At 39.1% G+C, this 22,976-nt stretch overlaps 1 protein-coding gene and 1 long non-coding RNA gene across 3 annotated transcripts; one reads left to right on the forward strand and one right to left on the reverse strand.

The window, feature by feature from the left end:
* Window positions 1-851: 851 nt before the first annotated feature.
* LOC148732339 (uncharacterized) lies at window positions 852-8,252 on the reverse strand. Of its 2 annotated transcripts, none has more exons than XM_088758181.1 (11): window positions 7,221-8,252; window positions 6,963-7,071; window positions 6,686-6,799; window positions 6,337-6,385; window positions 4,856-5,898; window positions 4,675-4,767; window positions 4,483-4,575; window positions 4,084-4,257; window positions 2,251-2,348; window positions 1,891-2,027; window positions 852-1,754 (listed from the first exon to the last, which is right to left on the reverse strand). In XM_088758181.1, exons 1-11 carry the CDS (start codon window positions 7,688-7,690, stop codon window positions 1,594-1,596), a joined length of 2,541 nt encoding a protein of 846 aa, XP_088614307.1. In that variant the 5' UTR covers window positions 7,691-8,252; the 3' UTR covers window positions 852-1,593. The 2 variants fall into 2 exon arrangements, 1 of the variants encoding a protein (XP_088614307.1); XR_016000468.1 differs by having other exon boundaries at window positions 1,618-1,754; window positions 2,251-2,296.
* Window positions 8,253-12,760: 4,508 nt separating this feature from the next.
* Window positions 12,761-17,604, forward strand: LOC148732340 (uncharacterized). Its single transcript, XR_016000869.1, has 2 exons — window positions 12,761-16,009; window positions 16,307-17,604. It is a non-coding gene; the product is annotated as an uncharacterized LOC148732340 (long non-coding RNA).
* Window positions 17,605-22,976: the final 5,372 nt, after the last annotated feature.

The following is a 22,976-nucleotide window of genomic DNA, read 5'->3' on the forward strand; positions in this document are numbered from 1 at the left end:
TTGGAGACAACTGCACTGTCGTATTTCATCATCTCTTTCTGACAAAACGTTGCTCAACCTTACCTTGACGGCACAACGTACTTTCAGCTTATATACTTACCACAGTGTCACCTATTTGATAGCTATCGTCTACAATTGTTGTGATTTGCATAATTGAAGGGGAGTTGCGAGTAGAGTCATCTTTCTCGCAAGCGTGCTGCATTTTTTTTTAGAGAGATCATCGCTTTTTCCCCGCTGTTTTATCAGAAATGGATTAAGGTAATGTGGATAAGTTGGTGCGTAAGTTTTTGTTGAATAACCATGAAGTATTTAATGAAATCAACCGATAACTTTTCTCCCTACGTGAGTGGACTTGAATGTGTTATTTCCCAGCGATTTTTGCCTAATTTTGTGATATGTCGAAACCATTACGCGAAGACGACTTCACAATAAACCTTATGCAAGAAGAGAAGTTTATTGGTTTTATAACATATTTCGTGGTTATCTTGAGACAAACTTACCCTTCCCTCGTATGAACATCGTCTTAATCCAATTATGATAAAAAATGCAGCAAAAAAGCGTTGATCTATTTCCGAAATAGTTTTTCTGAACGTAGACGAAACAACCTTTCGCCATATCTTTCCTCTAGCAATTTGCTATGTTTGCCCAGTGGCGATCTAAGAAATTTTTGCGAAAATACTAGGATGCGATTACTGGCAACTCATTCATTAAAGAGATTGCAGACACGAAGCCTGAGAAGATTAATGCTTCCACGTTATTCGAACCCGACTATTAGAGGCCATTACTACTAAGAAAATTTAGAGAGTGAGGTCAAAGGGGAGGGAAGTTGATTGAGTTACACAAGACGTATGTTGTGTGGAATCAGTATTGGATACTCACGTTCGTGAATAGCCAGCAGATTATTTATTTGTATCATAGAACACTGACAGTTTTTGCATTGCTAGTGAATTGATACACCATAGCTTTTTTTAAAAACAGCCAAGAATTTTTCCACTGAAACATTAATTGAACTTTGCAAAACTTGACAGCATACATTTCAAGAGTAAAATACTTTAGCGTAGTCAGAGTAGGCAGCTCTAGCTCAGCACATCCTTGACTTTCATGTTTAAAGTATTTCATAAATAGACGCCAAAACCTGCAGACAGTGGTGACTAAGATTTATGAGGATAGTAATCGATAAAAATGGTGGTCACTAGATATAAAAATACTCGTCAACCTTGCAGTACCATAAGGAAGTGGATTGCAACAGCAGCTAATTGAAATATGTTTAAAAATCCTCATGTTCATCGTCCACATCCCATTAGCTTCAAGAGAATAGTTAAGCTGTATCTTTATAAAAAGTGATATTTTTTTGTAATATAATTTCAAGTAAATCGGTCTACCGTATCTCCTAATGTTAGACAGGGAAGATTTACTTAAGGCGGCTAACAGTGTCAAACGTCTGTAAACCGCAATAGTGGTCACATCACATACATGCATAATCCTTCCCCCAAGAAAATCCCGAACGTGGAGTTACGGGCGTAGCCTTTTCAAAGGTTAGTAAACGTAATGGTCGACAAAACATCACCTACGCGTAAAATATTTCTGAACAAATTACAGTTTTGTGTCTTCAGGGCACGAATACACCGTCGCGAGAGAAGAACTTTGATTTGCTTCCAAGCTGACGTTTGACGTGGCATCATTTTCAGATGGAGACCCAGGAACTTCCACATTAGGCGATGACTGAACAGCTTGAGCCTCAACATCCTGTGAGCCTAAACAAGTAAAATGGTACGTGGAAAAGTTATGCATTTGAAAAGATACACGAACATGTCGCGGTGACGCTGTTTGCAATTATTCTTAATAAGTCAGCTTAGATAAAAAAATCAAAGAACATTTTAAGGTTACTACCTTTCCTTTTGCAGGAAACGTTTGACGGTTGATATAGCAAAACCAAAACCAACAGGGATCCTACCAGAGTTAGTATTCCAGGCGCCATTGCAAACACATATCGCACGTAGTTGCTAATCGCGTCGTTTGAGTCGTTTCTGAATCGAGAAAGGGGAATCAGATGACAAGAAGTTTAAAGCTGTAATCATTAGCCTAGTAGAGCCAAAAAATAATGATTTCCTCCGTACGATGCCACAATATTTGAATTTTAAATTAAACTTTCAGTATTTTTTTAAAACAGTGAGTTCACATACCGTTCACAACTATATCAGGATCATAATAAGGTTTCTTTGTATGTCGACTTGATAATAGCTTACTGACCTTTCTTCGGGGTAAAATTCCTGAATTCCGATGATGAGTACACCACCTAAGAGTTTAGAAATCACACTGATGATGGCAAACACTGATCCACTGGTTTCCTAAAAGCAAATGATCATATCAAACTCACGGGGTACAAATAGTCTCTTACTGAATTTCATGACCACGCCCACTCCATCAGCCCACTCAAATCGAGTGCGATTTTTGGATGTTATATCATCTTGCCGACTCTCTGTATAAAAAGTTAACAATGTACCACCGAAATATCGAACTATAATATCATGGCTTTCCATTTTGTGTATTTTCGTACTACAAAGTAAAGTTTTTCCCTCGTCATTTTCACCTTTTGCTGAGCGGGTCAAACAAAATTAAGAAGGCGTTCGTGGTCAAAACAAGACCGAGCAAGGAGTCTTAGGCTATTTCTCTCTTACGCAAGCACAAATTGAAAATGTACCGCCAAAATCAAAGAGAGGAACAAATTTCCTTTGTTTTGATATGTAAATTGTCGAACAAGGAGCAGATTGAACCTCGTCAAATGCCTATTAAAACAGCCACACCTTCCTCCTTTTGCTCGTTTCCTGTTTTATAAGCGTGAAAGCAGTGGGAGAAGAATCGGGTAGCTCGGAAAGCGCTTCACCCTCGTTTACTTACGAGATAAACAAGTAAGATTTGTGAAGTTATTTTCCGAAAGAGTCGGAATAAATACATTTTTTTCAGGTTAGATTGCTGTTTTTAACCCTAAACGTCCTCCAATAAATTTTTGTTGCAGCCTACTAATCTATACAATTTCGAAAGAAAATATTCAGATGCTTCACCGTCCCCGAAGGGGGTTCTGTCCTGGTGTACCGGTTCACAACGGAGTTACCATTGTTCTTTCTTTGTTTAGGAGTTATCGGTTAGCTATTGTGTATTGTTTGGTCTTTTCTATTGGCTCTTGTGAACCGGTACGCGCGGACAGAACCCCGATGGGTCTTTACTCATCGAAGCGTGTACTGTAGCCAGTGTAGTGAATTTTCAGTCTCTTGTTGGGTTTGTCAACCTCCGTGACTTCAATATCATACAATTTGGTATCTTTCTCTGTGAAATGACCTTTTTAACAGGGGTGTATGCTGATTATTTGTTGCAGAATCGCTTTGGTTCTCTTATCTCTCTCTTTGGCTTGTCCGCCATTTTGAAAATTTGCTCAGGGGGGCATCTGTGTTAGCGGCCGCGCCAGGCTGGAACCGACAAAAACAAATGTCCATCGCAGTGGGGAAACAGTTTGATATGATTCCAATTTATTGAGGCCGATGTCTGTTAGCTCACTGGACCTCCGGATCTAGTAGTGCGCTGGACTCGGGGGTGAAGTCCTACCCCTTGCCAGTTTATGGTGTGTGCTCTTAGACAGGATACCTTCTTAAAAGGCGCCTTTCTACACATAGGGGTTCAAAGGGATCCCTGCCAAATTTCAAGGAAACTAAGAAATTCTTGGAGTTATCTATCCGGAAAACAAAATAAGCTCAGGATGTCCAAATAATAGGCTTCAATGAAGAGTTTTCCATTTTTTTTCCACCTATAGGCTTTATAAATATGCCCATGGTTGCTTAAATGTCCTCCTTTTTTATATCAAGAAATGGTCCATTGTTCCGGTTCAACCTTTCAAAACAAAAGTTTTTTGTATTGGTGGTGCGGAGGGACTTTTCCCGAAGCGAAGGGGAAAAGTTCGCAACTGATCGAGAAAATAATCGGAATAACAATTTCGCTGCATAGAGTTGACTGTCGATATTTACTTTCTGAGAGTTTGGTTGGGGGCCTGGGCAAATCTAAAGACAATGAAATTCGTTTTACAATACTAACCTTATTTTCTCCAATCAGCTCTGTGATGAAAACAAGAGCCATGACCTGCATGATGGACAGACCACCTCCTATAACTATTACTTGTGCATAGGCTGCTTGCCTGGTGGAAAGGGTTTGAAAAAAGCTCCAAACAGCACAGCCCACCACTACAGAACCGGCAAAAAGGTAACTCCACTAAACACCAAAAACAATGAAAAATTAAAGCTTAGAAGATCAATTTACGGTAGCAAAGCTCATTATTTTGAAATAGCATGTTTTTCACACAAAGAAACCTGCGTGCAACTTAGGTCCCTTTACAAAATCTGCTGTTGCCTTAAAATATATAAAATAGGGTCGTACGTGTGACTGCCCAGTTACTGAACGAAACTGTTAAATATTGAACTCATCTTATGGCCATACTTTGCTTCCAATCTTCCGGTTGAGTCCGTTGCAGATTAAACTTGAAAAAGAGGCACTGATCAGAAGAATAAGTGGGAAATAAGCAGTGGCTTCCTAAAAAAGGAAAAAAAACGCAGCGTTATCTAAAACGCAAGTGAACATCGTAAATTGTATCTTAAATTTAATCGATTAGAGAAGATTGGACCACGATACCTTTGCAAATAGTAGCCTTTCTGTAAGGAAAAGAGGCAAATATGTATATACAGATCCCTGCGCCAGGCGTGAACACGTAAATATGATGGCTACCTGAAAATGACACAAGAGCAAAATGAAAATAAAGCTTTCAAACCTTTGTCGCGAAAATAAGCAAGACATCAAGAAGGTGCGGTTGTACCTTATACAAATTTGGATCTCTCAGCCAGTCTTTAACTGCTTTTGGACGTTTTATAATAGATGGCAATTTGTCCGATGGAACGGGAAAATTTTGCAAATTAGTATTATCATCTAAAGCTGACGAATTATTGTTGCATTCGCAAGATGCTTTATTTTCATCTTTGGAAAATTCTTGTTCCACATGCTTCTGAACACTTTCTTTCAGGATGGTTTCCTCTTCAGTGAATTCAACAACGCTTGATTTTTTCTGCGTTCCCACGTCCACTGACGGCATATCGTAAAATTCAGGCGCACGGGAAGTCAGAGACTTTTTTGGCTTCCTATCGGAAAGGCTGAAAAATTTGTCTTTCTGCGCATCGTCACTTTTGTCATATTCAAATCCCAAGTTAAAGAGGCTATTATCAACATCGAGGGAAGTATTGACGATGGCATGCTTTCTTAGCCGACTTTTGGAATCCATCGATGTTTCTGGGATGGCCCGGATTCTTTTTATTTCATCATCTTCTTCCATCTCCTCTTCTGTTTGAGCTTTACCAGCTTCGTTGCTGTCGTACATATTGCGAGTTTCTCTGTTGGGAAAGGTCCTGATCTCTTCCTTTTTATAGTAATCTTCATTGGTCTCATACCTTTCACATTGACTGCCCAATAAAACTTGGTCTTCAATGTCGACAGTGAATTTAGGTTGCTCTTCCTCTTCTTGATCAAATCTTACGAGGAGTCCGTCCAAAAAACGCACCAGCAGACTCTTCTTACGTTCACTATCTAATTGCTGTACTTCTAAACACATTTGCGACTTTGTATCCTCACTATCTGGGTTCTCAGTTCCCTTCTCTGGATCAGGAACTGACTCAGTAAGGTCAGTGTTCTTTTGCTCATCGGAAAATATTGCAGCAGCAAACTTGTGCAGTAGACTTTTTCTTCTTTCTCGCTGTTCATGGCTTTGGTTTCCTTCACGTCCGTTGTGCTCATGCTGATAAGTTTCAACTTGAGAAGAAGCCATGATCATGTCCACAAATCTATGAGCGAGGTTGATTTGTGAAGAACCTTTACCGTTGAAAAAAGATACAATCAATTATTGGAGAACACTCCTTTTCGAAACGATGTTGTAATTAAAACTTGTAAGCATTCTAAACGAACACCGACAAAACAATTGTTACTACAATTGGCAGTAATGTCGTAATATAACGAGGCAATTTGCCGTTGTTGATAAGATTACAGACTGCGCTGCTCGCGTCATCGTATCACGCAGCACGTCACGCACTGAAGAAGTCATTTTATTTGACTTCGATATTGTGGTAAAAAGTTGTCGCGGACTTACTCGGCTGCACCTCTTGAGTCCACAACATTTTATCTATTGTAATGACGAATATCGTTGTGGTCAAGAGAACAGAACACGCTTAACCACTGTCGATTTGATAATTTTACAACGTCATAGGGTATCATGGAGAGTCATATTATATCATTTGAAGTTTGAAGACTTACCTGCACTTTCTCTTCCAAACGGCGGCATTACAACTATTCCTGGGGCTTCCTACAAGGAAATATAAAGTCAGGACTAAGTTGGTCCATTCCAGAAACGTAACGTCGCAAATAACTTGCTGTATTGAATTTTGCCGTTTATCGTTCTTTTTGTAACAGTCTTGTTACCCTGATTCATAGCCACCGACTCAGGGTAGGTAGTGAAAAGTCTGGTTGAAATAATTTATGGTAAGATGTTTATCGTTGAAGACGAGAGCGACAATAAGCCGCTACTCTAATGTTTGATTACTTTAATCATTGTGTGGTTAAATTAAATTCAATACGAGGACTTTTACATCAGTTTTTTACTAACCATAATAGTCGAGAATGTGCTCTTTCTTCTCACACGTCTCTGAGGTTCCTTTGTACCAATGAGAAAGACAGTTGCAAAGAAGACTCCAGTTCCAGCAGTAATCCATGAGAGGTACTTTAAAAGAAAAGCGAATATAATAAATATTTTAGAAAAGGTAATTTTCATAGTAGAGTAGCATGGAGAAATGCAAAGAGTACCCAAAGCCTAGCTTTTTTGATTTATGATTTACGCTCGTTGAAGCTTCTTTACCAATAGTATATGTAGAGCTGTTACTAACCGCAAAATCCGACAGGTTGTTGGGTCCAAGAGCACCTGCACTGTCTTGTCCAAGAAGAACCCAGGCGATGGCATAAATGTAAACACCACTTACGAAGCTGAACACAGTTCTATATCAAAGGAAAACGAGACAGAAAAATAACATTCTCATTAGGTTTCACGCGCATTATCACTGCGGACCAGAAGACATAAAACCGCACCTATATGCATTATATATCATTTCTCAAACAGAATTCAAACAAAATTATCAAAAACATACCTCATCCAGCTCAGAACTGCACATTCCTCCAAAGACTTAGCAACAGTTGGAATGATAGCCATGTGATTTATGTCCACCACGTTGTAACATATATTTACCAACGCCACGAAAAAGCCGAAGTAAACGAGTGGAAGCCAGTTTTGATAATTGCCAGTACACAAAAAGCACTGATTGTACAAAAAAGGGACTGTGACGGCCATGAGAACTGTTGCCAACAAATGCCAGGACTTTCGCTTCCCAATTCTCTTTGAAAAGAAAGGTATATCAACATAATCACCAAGGTACCCTGAGATTGGAGAAAAAAGGGCGTCCGCAATTTGTCCGATCAGAAACATCAGTCCTGCCTCTGAAGCTGAAAGTTCAACTACGTTCATGAAGAACAAGAGTTGAAACGACAATCCGAGCTGTCGGTAGAGATCGTTGAAAACATTTCCAACCGCACAAGATAATCGTTTCTTGACCTGCATCATCAACAAGCTGTAATGCAGCTTTCTCGAGCTGTACTAACTCTAAAATAGGAAGAGAAAAGCGTGGCGAAGAAAAAGACAGGAAGCGAGAAATACGTCAGCGGAAGTCTGTCAATTAGAACTGAAAACAAACGTCTATCATGAGACGGAAATCCAAACCTGAGTGGCTGGAAGTGCGAACAATGTAACATCTCAAGCAAGAACAATCTAGCAGGCTCGATTAAATCCTTGCTATCAAACTTATTCCTTCTGTAAAATTTAATAAGGCCGATATGTGAGAGAGATGCAGGATGCCAAGTGCCTTGCAAAACAAGTCTTCTAGAGGATATCAAATACGGTGATGAGCGTTACCTCGAGCTGCCCCCAAGATCTTACTGCGGCCCCGAATTCAGACAAAAGAAATGCACTTAAAAAGATCCTGAGAGTTGTGCAATGTCTTGTGCCTGCTAGGAAACACGATTTTATGCTCTATTGCTTCTCCACCTGGAGGGTTTAGTGACTCGTTCACGGTTGAGAGTCCTCGTTTCAAAAAGTATGTATAGATCTCGCAGGAACAAGATAATTTCAGTAACGTCCTCAGCAGCTTGAATTTTAATGGAGGGGTGCTTTCCAAATTTTTGACCTTATACAAATTGGTATTACTAAGCAGTTCACTAATTGAGTGACTCTCACTTGTTACACTGCAAAAACGGACTTGGAAATCATTTATTGACCTTAAGAACGTGACTACAGCTTCTTAAGATTACGAAAGGTTGTTAATTGAAAAAAAATATATGTCACTATGTCTGAAAATGTGTCATTGAGAGTTCACCTCTAACCTCATCGATCGGCTGAGGTATGTAAATTGATTTTATAACGATCACTTTATTAATCCAAAGCCTGAGCCTATTACCACAATTGATAGTTGATTAAGATCCCAAAAACACTGAAATAACATCATTTAGATATTCTTTGTTCTTCCGTGAAAGCATCAGTGAAATTATTTTTTAAATTGTTAATTTGCCTTCAATTTATAACATGATTAATTACATTTTATCAACCTGATAACTACCAATAAAGTCTAAGACAACCGCGTGGGCGTAGTAAAAAAATTACAAGGTGGCTTGCAAATTAATTCATAAAAACGTATGGAGTTGGATCGTAACTCAGCCTTCACTATATTATACTTTGACCGAAGAATAATGCTCAAAAATGTATTGAACTAATCTTTTGCGTCTTTTGAAGGCCTAGATACTACGTTTGAGAGCTTCTCTTTTTTGCGGTTTTATTAACCCTTTGGGCGGATAATGTCTGGTTTCTACTTTGAAAAACACAGTAAATTGTTTTAGGAACTCCATTATAGCACTTTCCATAATTAAAAAAAAAATCGATCGAGAGAACATTTATGTAAATTCGACTCAGTCACGTTCACCAGCCAGCTTCCATTAACACTACAACTCAACTCTAGCTTATTATTCCTCTGAGTCATCAAATTGATAAAGATCGAGTTTAAGCGTAATGAGACTTATTATTCTAGGAAAGTTCTTTGAGCTAGCCATCTCTCAGGCCATGAGCTACATTTGGCCGATAGTAAGTTGTTCTCTTAAAGCAATGACGTTGTAAATCATTCTAACATATCTTTGAATGGTCTATACAACAATACCTACGCACAGGCAGTATATTTCTGAAACAGTCGAGGCCATAGACATTTCTGTCTAGAACATGACCTCATATAACATGATGTCACGATCCAACATTTCAAAACTAAGGTTAGCCCCATATTTAAGTCCCGCCATAGTGGACTTGCATCCCTTACAGGGGAACTAGCAATACTCCCAGTCGCTTAATGCAAGTTATAAGAGTGAATGTTTGAATTGATTGAGTGGAAATCGAAAAATGTGGCGCATGATCGAAAAATTGAAAACCTTCATATTTTGCGCAGAGATACCTTATAGTGAACTTAGAAACATGGTAAGGTTTTTCCCAGACTTGCTTCTTTATCCTAGAAAATTCACGAAAACTGAAACGAGCGTCGGTAGCAGTAAAATGGCGGAAATCAGTGCCCTGAGTAGAGGCAAATGAACTTTGCCCATGAAAAGTGCAAAAGGAAGGAAGTTCGTATTAATTTTACAAATTTGTGTATGAAGGATTGAGGCATGGCTTAAGTCTAAAACGGGACCGTTTCATTTAATTTTGACATCACGGAACGCTTTTAAAAGTCCACAATATTTCAAAATCCAAATATTGCATTTTGTTGCAAATTTTCAATTATCATTTTCACCATGCGGTATAACTCAGAATCCCTTCAGGTTAAGCTCATGATAAGTGGAAACAGTGTTGTTTTCGAGAATATGAAAGTTATTTTGGGCTTTTTATTCCCGCACGGAAAAACCAGGCTGAACTTTGTGAAAATTGCACATTGTCAATTATGTTACCACAGAATCTAATCAGGCACCCCGTGGTTAAATCCGAAATTCGAAGCACATTTTAGAAGTTAGCACCGTGGTCGATCAGGAAATCAATACAGTAAGCTAGCCTTGCATAGCTAACCACGACAGATTGGTTTTTATCTCTGCTTTCGTTTCAAATTCTAAGCCATTTCTCATGAGGGAATTGTTTACAATAACACATTCCTTAAGCTAGCGGAGAGCGTCTGTTTTTCTTTGCGTACTCGAACACCTGTAAGTCTTAAGAAAGTTCTGGGGTAGACTTGAGCTTCATTGTGGACTTGAAAGAGGACAATTCAATCATTTATAACGGCAGGTCAAATGTTCTTTGCCGAAGATGTTGAAGACGGGGAGCAATTTGATATTATTATTAATTCAACATACTCAAGCGTTTGTCACGCAAGGTCGAAATATTTACAATTACAAAAACGCATTGGATTGTTCCCTTCTTGCGGTTTTTTGGGCCACGAGAATAACACCTTTAAAAAACGTGTTCATTAGATAAATATTGAATATGTTACCTTGGAAGAGTGTTTCACTGAAAAGTAGAGATACAACTGTAGGAGGACTCGACCCCACCCCACCCCCTCCCCCGTTGAAAACCCATATGTTAACTATTTTTAACGGAAAATCACTAGACTCCGTCGTGAGTGAAAGTATACATTGTGGCACGATTTTTCTTGGTGATTATCATCAAACAGATGACATCTTTAGGTGGAGGGATACTGAAAGTATTATGCTAGAAGAAAAAAAATTATGCGCAATCAATTCAAAGCTTCAACATCGCCTCCCTTCAGGAATTCTAACTTTTGAAGATTGGTTCCTGCCACTTTGTTGAAATGCCATACCCAGGTGCTAGATCTTTGTGGTTCTCAATGGGTTTAACTGTTAGCCGTAAAACGGCAAAAATTAGCCTTTAGGCGTAAAAGTTGACAAATTTTAACCGTGAGTCCTAAAGACCATTAATTTTAGTTAAACAAGTGTACCACCAACCTTATTTTCTTCAATCAGCTCAGTCTGTAATGAAGACAAGTGCCATGACGTACGTAGTAACTGACAGACCGCTTCCAATTATTACTAATGGTGCATAGGTTGACTGCTTGGTGGAGACGGTCAGACAATAGCTCCAAACAGCACCACCCATTACAAGGAAAGCTGCAAGTATGTAGCTCCACTTATTTTCGCGACCAGTACAAAATTGAAATTCACTAGAATCAAACAATTAAAATGAGTAGGGCTTATTTTGGGAAACGATCACTTTTCTCTGAACGTAAGAACGCAAATCCATTGATTTATTACTTCGCAAGGATACCGATGACCAATGACTAATGACGAATGGATTTATAGTGACAAGCATTTTTGACATAAAAAAGTAAAATAGGGTCACGCGACCCCATTGTTAAATAATAATAATAATAATAATAATAATAATAATAATAATTTAATATATATGTTGCGCAAATTAACATGTGGATATGATCCAATGCGCATCACAACACTTTTCGGGGGACTTTGGCCGGACTGCATCCGCAGTTTACAAACAATCGAAGGAAACTTATTTGAAGATGCCTCCTCCCCCCCAATTCCCAGTAAACAGGCCAGACCACATCACAGTAATCTCGTGAGTGGGTTCTTTAACGTCCCCTGCCTAACCAAATTAACTAATTAATAGATGCAGGTGACGGGACCTACGGTTTATTCGTCCTTATCCAAGAAGACTAGAATGTCTATCCATTTCTTGATATTATAGAAAGGTAGCGCATTCTCCTCAGTTATTTTAAGACCTTGAGTGTTGGTCCGGCCAGGGACCAAACCATCGACCTCGACCTCCCGCACAACAGTCCGGCGCTCTAACCAATTGAGCCAACCGGGAGGCGGTTAAATGACGTACGTAGTACGTCATAACTGTTCATGGGACTTATCTAACGGTTATACCGTCATAACTGTTCATGGGACTTATCTAACGGTTATACCTTACTTCCGCCATCTTCCCACTGAGTCTGTTGCATATCAAACTTGATAAGGAGGCATTGATCAGGAAAATAAGTGGAATATAGGCGATAGCTTCCTCATAGGAGGGAAGAACACTGTAATTACGCTCAAGAATTTTGTAAGCAAGTCAACAGCGCAAATGTTAAAGTGAAGGGACTTTGATATAGTACCTTTGCAACTAGCAGCCTTTCTGTAACGAATAATGGTAAATAACTGTATACAGTGTCCTGTACAAGACATGTACATGTGAAGATAATGGCTGCCTAAAAATAAAGTGACACAAGAAAAATGATGAAGAACGATTGCAGAAAATTTTAAATACCTTAGTAGCAAACAAATAAGACAGTAAAAAGACTTATTTGGTTTTTTTACCTTATACAAGTTTGGATCTCTCAGCCAATCTTTGATTCATTTTGAACATTTCCTCTTAGATTGAACATTTTCCAGTGAAACATGAGGACCGTGTAGATCCGCAGGATTTGCTTCTTAAGCTGAAGAATTATTGTTTCCCTTGTAAGATACTAGTCAGACCTTCGTCGCTTTTCCAAGTTTGTCTCAGATAATGATCCTGAGCACTTTCACTTGCGATCATTGCTTCTCCGGCCCAATCATAAAAAAACTAATTCCTTTAGCTGGTCCTCGTGTATTGACGGCATTTCTTGAAATAGAGGTAAGCTGAAAGTCACGGCCTTTTTTGGCTTCCTTATCAAAGTATTGAGAAAGTTTCCTTTCGCTTCATGTTCACCACGATCAATATAAAATCGCACGATTTATTCATACTTGCCTTTATTTCTACTTCCAAATGGCGTCAGTATTGTTCCAAGAGCGTTCTGAGATAAAAGAAAGGTAACTGACTGAGTCCGTTTATTCCACAACCCATAAAAAAAAATGGAACTTGCGATAATTACAGAATCCCCTATCGATTCTGTAAACGCGATACCTTCGCGAAAGTGTCGGATACAAAGGTGCGTATACGCAATAAGTACTTTAGGGTGAATTTCATTTCGAATGATATATGTCTGGTTCAAAGCGAATTGAAGGTGCTAGTACCAAAACATCTTTACGAGGCTTTACTACAAGGATCTTGATCTTGACTTACTGTAATACTTGAATGTGTGCTATTTGTACGTAAACGTCTCTTAGGCTCTTTTGTAGCAGGATTCCTGCGATCGTTTTCATCGTATTTGCCATCTTTGTCGCTTATTGCAACTTGATCTTCAATGCTGTGAACGCATGTGGGTTGCCTCCCCTCTTCGTTCAGTTTTTGAAGTTCCTTTGCACCAAAGAGAAAGATGATTACACTGAAGAAGACTCCAGTTCCAGTCGCTATCCATGAAAGGGACTGCAGATAAATAGCAAGAGAACTGACAAAAAAAGGTGTCTCCACTGCAAGTAGAACTAAGAAGAGGAAGCTCTATCAAAGCAGTGGGAGAAGAACCCAGGCTGTGCATCTCTTGGCACACTATGTAGTTTAAGTTCAACAGAGGGAGATAGCGATACCTAAAGTTATGAATATACTTCTTTGCGAAGTTTCTCGAGAGCTGCTTCTTACCCCAAAGTAGGGAGTTTGATAGGTCTCGAAGTGACTTTACCCTAAACCGTTTGACAACTGTAAATACCTTCGCTTATGCAGGTTTTCTTCACTAGAGTATATGAATTCTAAAAAAAAAGTAGGGAAGAAGCTCCTGACCGTAAAATCTGGAGGGCTGTTGGGTCCCACAGCATCACCATCGTCAAGAGCGCAAGAACGCTCCAGGCGGTGGCATAAATATAAACACCACTCAAGAAGGTTAACCGTTGTTCTGAATAAAAGAGGAAATCGAAACTCTGCAAGAATTTCATTTAAGATTATATACCGGTATACAACATCATTACGCGTAAATACATTAAAGAATTGGTTCGTGTTTAGCATGCGTATATCGAGATATGAATGCATGTCGGAATATTGTAGAGCGCGAGAGAGGCGTAAAAGTTGATCGAGGTGCAGCCGAGAGCAACTCTACAGTAACCTTTTTTCTCAATTTAGAAGTAGGGTGCCTTAAAGTGCCCCTAAGACGAAAATTGAACATTTTATTTTGGCCTAAATTGTTTACACAATGTTTAATTGGGTCAAGTTAAGACCCTTTTTGCCATTAAATTCTCAAAACGAACCTTCGATGACCAATTTTTACCGTTTCAAAGTCGTCCAAAAATCTTCCGCCATTGCTGAAAACATATTCCAGCCGAGCCCGCAAAAACGTCATCATGACGTCAAAGGCTCAACAAACTTACGCTTTGCTTTGTCACAACTCTCTTTGTTCGCTGCACAGAGAATCACAGATATTACTTTTTTGAGAACTGTTTCGTTTTCAGTCGGGAAATGTGGACTTTTTCAGACGATGAATTGTCCCAGAAATCATCTGAAGCTTCTGTGGATAGTTTTGCGCCGACAAACGATGAATTTTTACCATGCGAATACAGATAAACACAGAACGGCACGGACTCCCCATGTGGCTTTTGTGGTCGCATCGCTTTATCGCCTTCGAACCGTATTTTTGCTTGTCGTAAGGGATTTTCCTTTTTAGCAAGAAATGATCGGGTGATTAGTAAAAATAGTTTTCGGCAATGGCTACTTGTATATCCGAAGGCGGATATTGGGAGTCTATGAAAGCGGCCATTTCTAAGCCATCAATGTGTTTTCCCCGATGCATTTGGTTAATGATCTCATTAACCCTTTCCTACATGATTTTTACTATCGGTGCTTTGAGAGGTTTGAAGTGAACTCTGTTGTTGAGTTGCACTTTGGCCTCTCTTGTTTTTTCTGTCTTATTCATGATGACTATTGTTGTGTTGCTTCTGTGAGGTTTTAGAGCCGTGACCTTATTGCGTTACAAAGTATTTTTTGGCTTAGATGCAGTCTGCAAGTAGCGTTATGACAATTTTCCAAGTAGCTCTGAAGGGCGATAGAAGACTGAACCGGTGGCATTCAGTTTGATATGAAAAAGAAGTGGATCTTTGTTTTGTCCATGAAATTTGTAACGTCTGAAGAGAATTTTAGTTAAAATATCACAGATCTTCTCCATCAGTTGCACCCGGAGCACTCTTCAAGTGAAGAGAGCCAAGAAAATGAAGCAGAAGATGAAGAATATGGAGGTTTTAATGCTGGAAGTGTCGACCGCCGATCGAACACTTCATAGACCATGCTAATGCGAAAGATGTGTCGTAATACCAACAGAAGTGTAGTCAGTGTGCTGTAAAGAGCTGCCATACTTTTCTTCAATGGATGATGGTACCCTGTGATCCAAAGTGATCAACTGAGAATTCAATTATTTGAATGTAAAAAAGACTCTTAATAACAAAACTGGAATCAGCTGCACTTTATTTCAATGTTTTGTTTTTATTTAAAACCGATTAATTTCAAGGTAAAACTGATATTGCTGTTTATTTATCGTGCATATACTTCGATCTTTCAACGGCTACAAATTACACCACCCTACAGGCTCTAACAATTTGATTAGTCTTAGAAAAATGTACTTGTTCTTATTTATTCCAAACTGCACTCGGAATCATGTGATTACCCATACAAATTGCACTCTACTCAGTTCAATTACCAGTATTAATCACTTATGTAATGTTATGGTTAGCTAAATCTTTCTCTCTCGATTCAAACCAAGGAAAATTTTCCTGGTCGAGTCCACCTTTCTGCATCACATAAAAATACCGTAGCGACATCATACTTTTAATCATCTATAGATGTAATGTTCTCATTTGCTAAATTTCCCTGTATCGATTCAATCCAGTTCAAATATGGCGGTTGGCAACTACGTGCGACATGCGTTTGCGGTGACACCTGGGACACTAACTCTAGTCGGATCCCTGTTGGTTTGGCTTATTCAACTATCAAAAAGTTCTTTCAAAAGTAAAGGTAAAAATACAATTTTTTTTTAGATCATGATTCTCGAGTTAGAATATCATCATTCAAATGAACTGTATATCAACCTTTTCTGCACTTTCAGGCGATATCTTACATCACAATCAGCGGGGCTATGGAGTTTTATATCGTAATTTTTTTAATTGACTCCTCTGATAGCTTAAGGGCCGGGTTGTCGAGTGTTGAATGATACCCTTGTCTCATATGGAGGGCACGATATTTTATTACAGCCACATGTGGTTGTATCCTTTCCAACGCATAATATTACCTTCTGTCATTTCACCTATTTAGGGTCACAGAATATCGAGGGTCAAGCTGACCAATCATCGTTTGATGTCCAAGTTCCATGCGAAAATGAAGCAACACAGAACTTCTGCTTGCTATCGAAACTCTCGACCTACAACATCAACCCTTACATCACTAATGGATAACAGCCTTTGTTAAAGATATGAAACAAAGGGTCAAACTTGCACATGATTGTCTCTCAGAGTGGGGATCGGTCCGGGCAGGAGTACCGCAGGGAACAAAATTAGGACCGTGGCTATTCTTGGTTATGATTAACGATTTGAAAGTACCATCAGCCAGTATAAAGTAGTTATCAGCCAGTATAAAATAGCCTTCAGCCAGTATCAAATATGTAGATGATACGACAGTGTTTGAAATCATAAACAAGGGTGGCCCTAGCAATGCTTAGTCTATGATAAACGAAGTAGCTACCTGGCCAATATTCAACTCGTTTCAACTCTACTCAAAAAAATGTAATGAGCTAAGAGTTTCCTTTGTGCGCTCCCCCACTTTCTACGATCTCATAGAAATTAATGACTCTAAGGTTAGTACCGTAAATGTCGTGAAATTACTGGGTGTGTATTTTCAGGAGAACCTCAAGTGGAACACTCACATTACTGAGACGATTAAAAAGGCCGCTAAACGCCTTTAGTTTTTAACTCAGTTAAAGCGAGCTAAGGTATCATCACCAGAATTAGCAAATTTTTACGTTGCTTGTATTCAATCTGTCTTACTTTATGGATGTCAGGTCTACCATTATAGTCTCCCCAATTATTTGAGCTTAAGTTTACAGCGTGTCTAAAAGAGAGCCTTGAAAATTATATACGGTTATGATAATCATTATAGAGAAGTGCTTCAGATGGCAGGGCTGAAAACCCTAAGGGATCGGATAGAGAACCTTTGCTTAAAATTCTTTAACAACATCGTCTCCAATACTTTGGATTGTTTATACCATTTACTGCCTTTCGATAACCGAGATCAACTTATGGAATTACGACGAAGCAGACCATTTAGAGTTTCCTTTAAAACAAATCGGTTCAGAGATACTTTCATTCCAGCAAGCGCAAGACATTTTAACTAACATTTATTATAATTGTATGTGTAAATTAGTTCCCTTTTAGGTTTGATTTTCTTGTATAGTTCTATAACATAACTTGTACACCTTTGCAATTCAGCTTCCAGTTGCTATTAAGGTATTTTTTAATAAACGTCTATTTATCTAAACCTACGAGAGATGATGACAATGAACAACAATATTTTCTGTGAAAATTTCACGACTAATTAAAATATTTTACTAGCGGCAATTTCGGTTTGCGCCTGTTGTTATAAAAACTGGTAGCCTAAAAACTATCTTCCGCTCGTTCAAATGGCAAAACTATCATCAATATCACGTCGAATTTGAACATGTCCAAAGTATATGATAGTTGATAATAGTCGATGATAGTCAATGATGGCCGTAACCTGGTCCTAGAGGTTCTATTCTCTCTAAAAAAATAGAATAAATCTCTTCTCCCTAAAAAAAATCGGCGCCAAGCGCCGACAACTAGCTTCAAAGCGAGCAGTCGAGAGAACCTCTAGTGGAGACCGTTGAGAACCTCACTTTGGTGCGTTCAGCTGATGATCGTCGCGATCTGATTGGCTATTATTTTTCAATACCTGTGATTGGCCAGTGAAAAAATATGTGGGGAAGGGTGTAGTATTGCGATATCGTACCGAGGGACCGGACAGTTGGCAGTTTTTTCATTGCCAATATTTCACACGTTTAGTCACTGCGATTTAAATTTGACAGGTAACATTTTAGTTGTAATTTTTCGATTAAAAACTCAACTCAACTTAGAGAGAACAGAACCTCTGGTACCACGGTAAAACAAGTTACAAGAGTGTCGACAATATAACAGAAATCATTGAGTTTACTTCGAAAGTTCTCACCTCTGTTCGTGCACGACTACGTTTTCGATCTCTTGAATCGCAGAAATAATCAACATCCAAAGCTGAAAAAGGATCTTCCATATCATTGTTATTTTGCACACAAAGTTTTCTTTTGCTCTTTGGAGCTGCGGAAAAGATACACGCTTTTTTCCTTGCATTCTCAGTTTATGTCATGATTATCAACCGGGGAGTATTTGGGGCACCTCTTTTCGCGCTGTATGTCAGTGCTTTCCCATACAGATTCCTTATAGTCAAGTCCAAGTCTTTCAAGTTCTTGGGGTTGTTCTAGGGGTTTGTAATATTTCAAAATAGTTCTCTAGCATTTCTGACATAAAACCTAAGATAAATCCTTCCTATCTTGAACGTCTGAAGCAACCACAGTCCGAAAGATGTCGAGAAATTCTTTTTTCTTGTCGGAGAAAATATTATACTGTGAACTGCCAGCGATCTTTATGATTTCTCTACAGACTCTGCAAAAATCGTTTGGTCGATTGCTGAAGCGCTTGAGAGGAGTTTAATTAGTTCTATTCATAAATACACCGTGGAAGTGTCAAGGTCAAAGTTGATTTCTTTGTCGATACACGGTGGAGAACTGTCGCACGTGTAACAGTATTTTGACAGATAATAATTTCAAAACATTGGCGCTCCCATCCCCTCCAGAGTAGTTTAATATCTAACAACACATTCACGAAACCCCCCGACCCTAAGTTTTTTTTTATTTGATACTGACGTTTCCTATTGGCTGTTGAAAAGTGATAGATTTGGTCAGCTGTCAAAACAGCTTAATGCACCAAAATGAAGTTCTCAACGGTCTCCACCAGAGGTTCTCTCGACTGCTCGCTGCTTCGCAGCTCGTTGTCGGCGCCTGGCGCCGATTTTTTAGGGAGAAGAGATTTATCCTTTTTTTTCGGAGAGAAGAGAACCTCTGAGAACGTCTGGGACCAGGATATGATGGCCGGTGCGTGATAGTTTTTGTTAATATGCGTGTGATCGAGAGATAAGTTCTACAGTTCAATGTTTACAGTTAGCTGTTGTTGATTTTTATCAGCTAACACCTTCTATAACCGTGAATTAGGTACGAAACAGATGGTCAGTTTCTATGCTGACTGGCCATATATTCCAGTAGGAAGACACGTTGTTTTTTTAAATGTGAACTATTGCAGATTGGGAACTTTAGTCGTCACTTGGGAACTTTGACCATTTGACATTTTTGACAGCATTAGTCATGTTCAGCCAATCAGATTACTTGTACTATTCCAAAAAGGATTCTGGTCGGCTTATTGTGGCCTGCTTTATGAGAGTAGAGAGCACGCTGACAACACTATTGTTCGCTTTGGGAATAAAGTTTGTTTTGAAAATTGAAAATAATGATTTGAAATCTGTACTAAATAGAGTCAAACCTGTATTAAGTAGTCACCTATGGGGAATGGCAAGTTGACCCCTTGCGAAAGTCTGAGTGCTTAACACAGGTTCCACAGAATAGGGTAATATAGAAAATTATAAAAAAGCGCCCTTTTGTGCCGTAATTGACCTCTTGATATACAAAAATCTTGGTTGAAAATAATACTACCATTGCAGTAAATGGTTTGAACCCGGGGGTAACATGTGAAGGTGTAGTCTGATCGTCCGGGTGAGTGTAGTCCTGAGAAGGACTGTTGTCGGTGGCAGTGACTGACGTTTCGACAACCTGTGCGGAAGTCATCATCAGAGTCAAGTGAGTGATTGTTGTCAGTAGAATGTTCTTATTCCAGTTCGTGTGAAATGATCGGTTGGTTTTGCCGTGATGTTATTGGCTGTAAGACTCAAGTGACGTAAGTCGTTCGTGATTGGTCTGTTTCGGTCTGTCGGTAAAGCTAGGTTGTTCTTTTTCGGTCGTTTGTGATGTTTATGTCGTGAATGAGTCGTTTGTATGGGGCGGGTAGTTGTTGACATCTGTTTAGGGGAGTCTGTTCTAAGTTAGTAAACCAGCTTTCCAGAGTCAGTCGTTGAAAATAGTCAGTGCTGTAGGTTAGGCATTGCGCAGAGTCCCAGTCAATGTTGTGGTTGGTAAGTCGATGGTGTTCAGCAATGTGATTGCTGACATCACCTTTCCTCGTCGCCCGTCTGTGTTCAGTCAGTCTTGTGGTGAGGTTTCTGCCAGTCTCACCGATGTAGGAGGCTTGGCAGTCGGAACAATTGATCTTATAAATCGTTCCCTGTCTGTTCCTCGGTTCGTCTTTGTCTTTAACGTTGGTTAGTAACTGACGTAGTGTGGTGATGGGTCTGTGGGCGACGCGGATATTGAAGGGTAGTAAGATGCGCGAGATGTTTTCAGACATACCTTTTATGTACGGTATGGTTGAACTCTAACACGACGCGCACAACTAGTATGTGACTCGACAGACAGCTTATCCGACGAGAACAAATACCTTCACCGTGTTTTTACGAAGAACAACTACAACAACGACTTCATCCGACGAAACACTCACCGACCCACTACCACTACCGAAACAAACGACACCGCAACCCCTACGACTACAGCAACCATACCGTACATAAAAGGTATGTCTGAAAACATCTCGCGCATCTTACTACCCTTCAATATCCGCGTCGCCCACAGACCCATCACCACACTACGTCAGTTACTAACCAACGTTAAAGACAAAGACGAACCGAGGAACAGACAGGGAACGATTTATAAGATCAATTGTTCCGACTGCCAAGCCTCCTACATCGGTGAGACTGGCAGAAACCTCACCACAAGACTGACTGAACACAGACGGGCGACGAGGAAAGGTGATGTCAGCAATCACATTGCTGAACACCATCGACTTACCAACCACAACATTGACTGGGACTCTGCGCAATGCCTAACCTACAGCACTGACTATTTTCAACGACTGACTCTGGAAAGCTGGTTTACTAACTTAGAACAGACTCCCCTAAACAGATGTCAACAACTACCCGCCCCATACAAACGACTCATTCACGACATAAACATCACAAACGACCGAAAAAGAACAACCTAGCTTTACCGACAGACCGAAACAGACCAATCACGAACGACTTACGTCACTTGAGTCTTACAGCCAATAACATCACGGCAAAACCAACCGATCATTTCACACGAACTGGAATAAGAACATTCTACTGACAACAATCACTCACTTGACTCTGATGATGACTTCCGCACAGGTTGTCGAAACGTCAGTCACTGCCACCGACAACAGTCCTTCTCAGGACTACACTCACCCGGACGATCAGACTACACCTTCAAATACTACCATTGATGTTGGGAGAGAAACATGGATTAAATTTTACTTGAAATATTATTTTCAGTTATATTTGAGTGGTTCCACTTTAAGTGACCATTCAGTGCAAGTGAAAGACAATACAAACAAGCCATTGGGACTCCTTCAAAGGTGAGCACATCCACTAGCTAGAGGTAAAAGTTACAGTAATTTGTGGGTAACAAATTGTGGACTTTAACAACCGACCGCTTATTACAGGGTGCCCACTTAACATAGTGTCACTTAATACAGGTTCAACTCTACTGAGTTTCTCGTTTTAGCATAACACATTCGTGATCTATCATGCTTCACTACAGCAAGTCATCATTGTGCCACATTACAATTTTAAACAGCCAAATATTTTCACAGTGTACTTGTAGCTCTAAATTATAACACACAAGTTCCTAGATTCATGATCCCATTGAAAAAAAATGTTTTGGCTCCATGCTTCAAAGTCACAAGAACCAACTGGGAAATATTATGGGAAAATTCATCACCTGAGAAGGGAATTCTGCATGAAACTGCACACGAAAACCAATATTGCATGAATCCAATCTCAAAGCAATCCTTATCAAGATCTTTTCAAGATCTTTGTGATGATCCTTCAAGATATTTGAAGAAAAAATGAGGATCTTTCAAAGATCTTACGAGGATTCTTACAAATATCTTATCAAGATCTTTGTAAGGATATTCCAAGATCTTCAAAGAAAAAATGACGATCTTCCAAGATCTCCAAAGGAGGCTTTCAAAGATCTTTGCTAAGATTCTTGATAATTTAATAAGGATCTTACAGGGATCCTTTTCAAGATCTCTGCAGGATCTGTGCAAGGATCCTGGAATATCCTCTGGAACAAAACAAGGATCTTTCCAAGATGTTACATACATACCTACATACCTACATACATACATACATACATACATACATACATAAATACATACATACGCACGTACACTTCATTGAACATCCCTAAAAAAGGCTTTTCAGCATTAATATTAAAAAGAAAATTAAATAAATAAATGAATAAATTGATTATATCACTAATTGATAAAAACTATGATAAACTATGTAAAAACTACCCACAAGAATTTCTAAATGATAACTATGTACAATGATTATCATCTTACCTAGTTCATGTCGCAAATCAGTTCTTTGATTAAATGTCTGTTATTTCCCTTAGGTCTTTGCTTAAGTTAATCCATAATTCACAATGTGGAATATTGAAGCTGTTTCTCTATCTTGTCTCCCTGTTGTGAATAGTAACTCAATTTTAAAATTTGTCCTACAAGTATGTTAAAATCTTTGCTAGAATCCTCGAAGATATGATGTTTTTCTTCCAGCCCTTGGTAATTCCTGACTTAAACATTGAAAAAGAACTACAGTATATATCAAATATAACAGCATGTTGTAAATAGCAGGCAATATAATAATAGGAGCCATGAAGGTAACACGAATCTGGAGGATTCAGCGTTTTTTTTTA

This window comes from Stylophora pistillata, chromosome 4 (genome assembly GCF_964205215.1).
Source record: "Stylophora pistillata chromosome 4, jaStyPist1.2, whole genome shotgun sequence".
Lineage (NCBI taxonomy): Eukaryota > Metazoa > Cnidaria > Anthozoa > Scleractinia > Pocilloporidae > Stylophora > Stylophora pistillata.

Bases quoted from the DNA above. Each gene is read 5' to 3' on its own strand.
- LOC148732339 (XM_088758181.1), bottom strand. From the start codon at position 7,690: ATGATGCAGGTCAAGAAACGATTATCTTGTGCGGTTGGAAATGTTTTC. The intron at 5,899-6,336 runs GTAAGTCTTCAA...TCAACGGTAAAG, and splicing joins GTTTGGAAGAGAAAGTGCAG to GTTCTTCACAAATCAACCTC. The intron at 2,349-4,083 runs GTTAGTATTGTA...ATTTGCTTTTAG, and splicing joins AGCTGATTGGAGAAAATAAG to GAAACCAGTGGATCAGTGTT.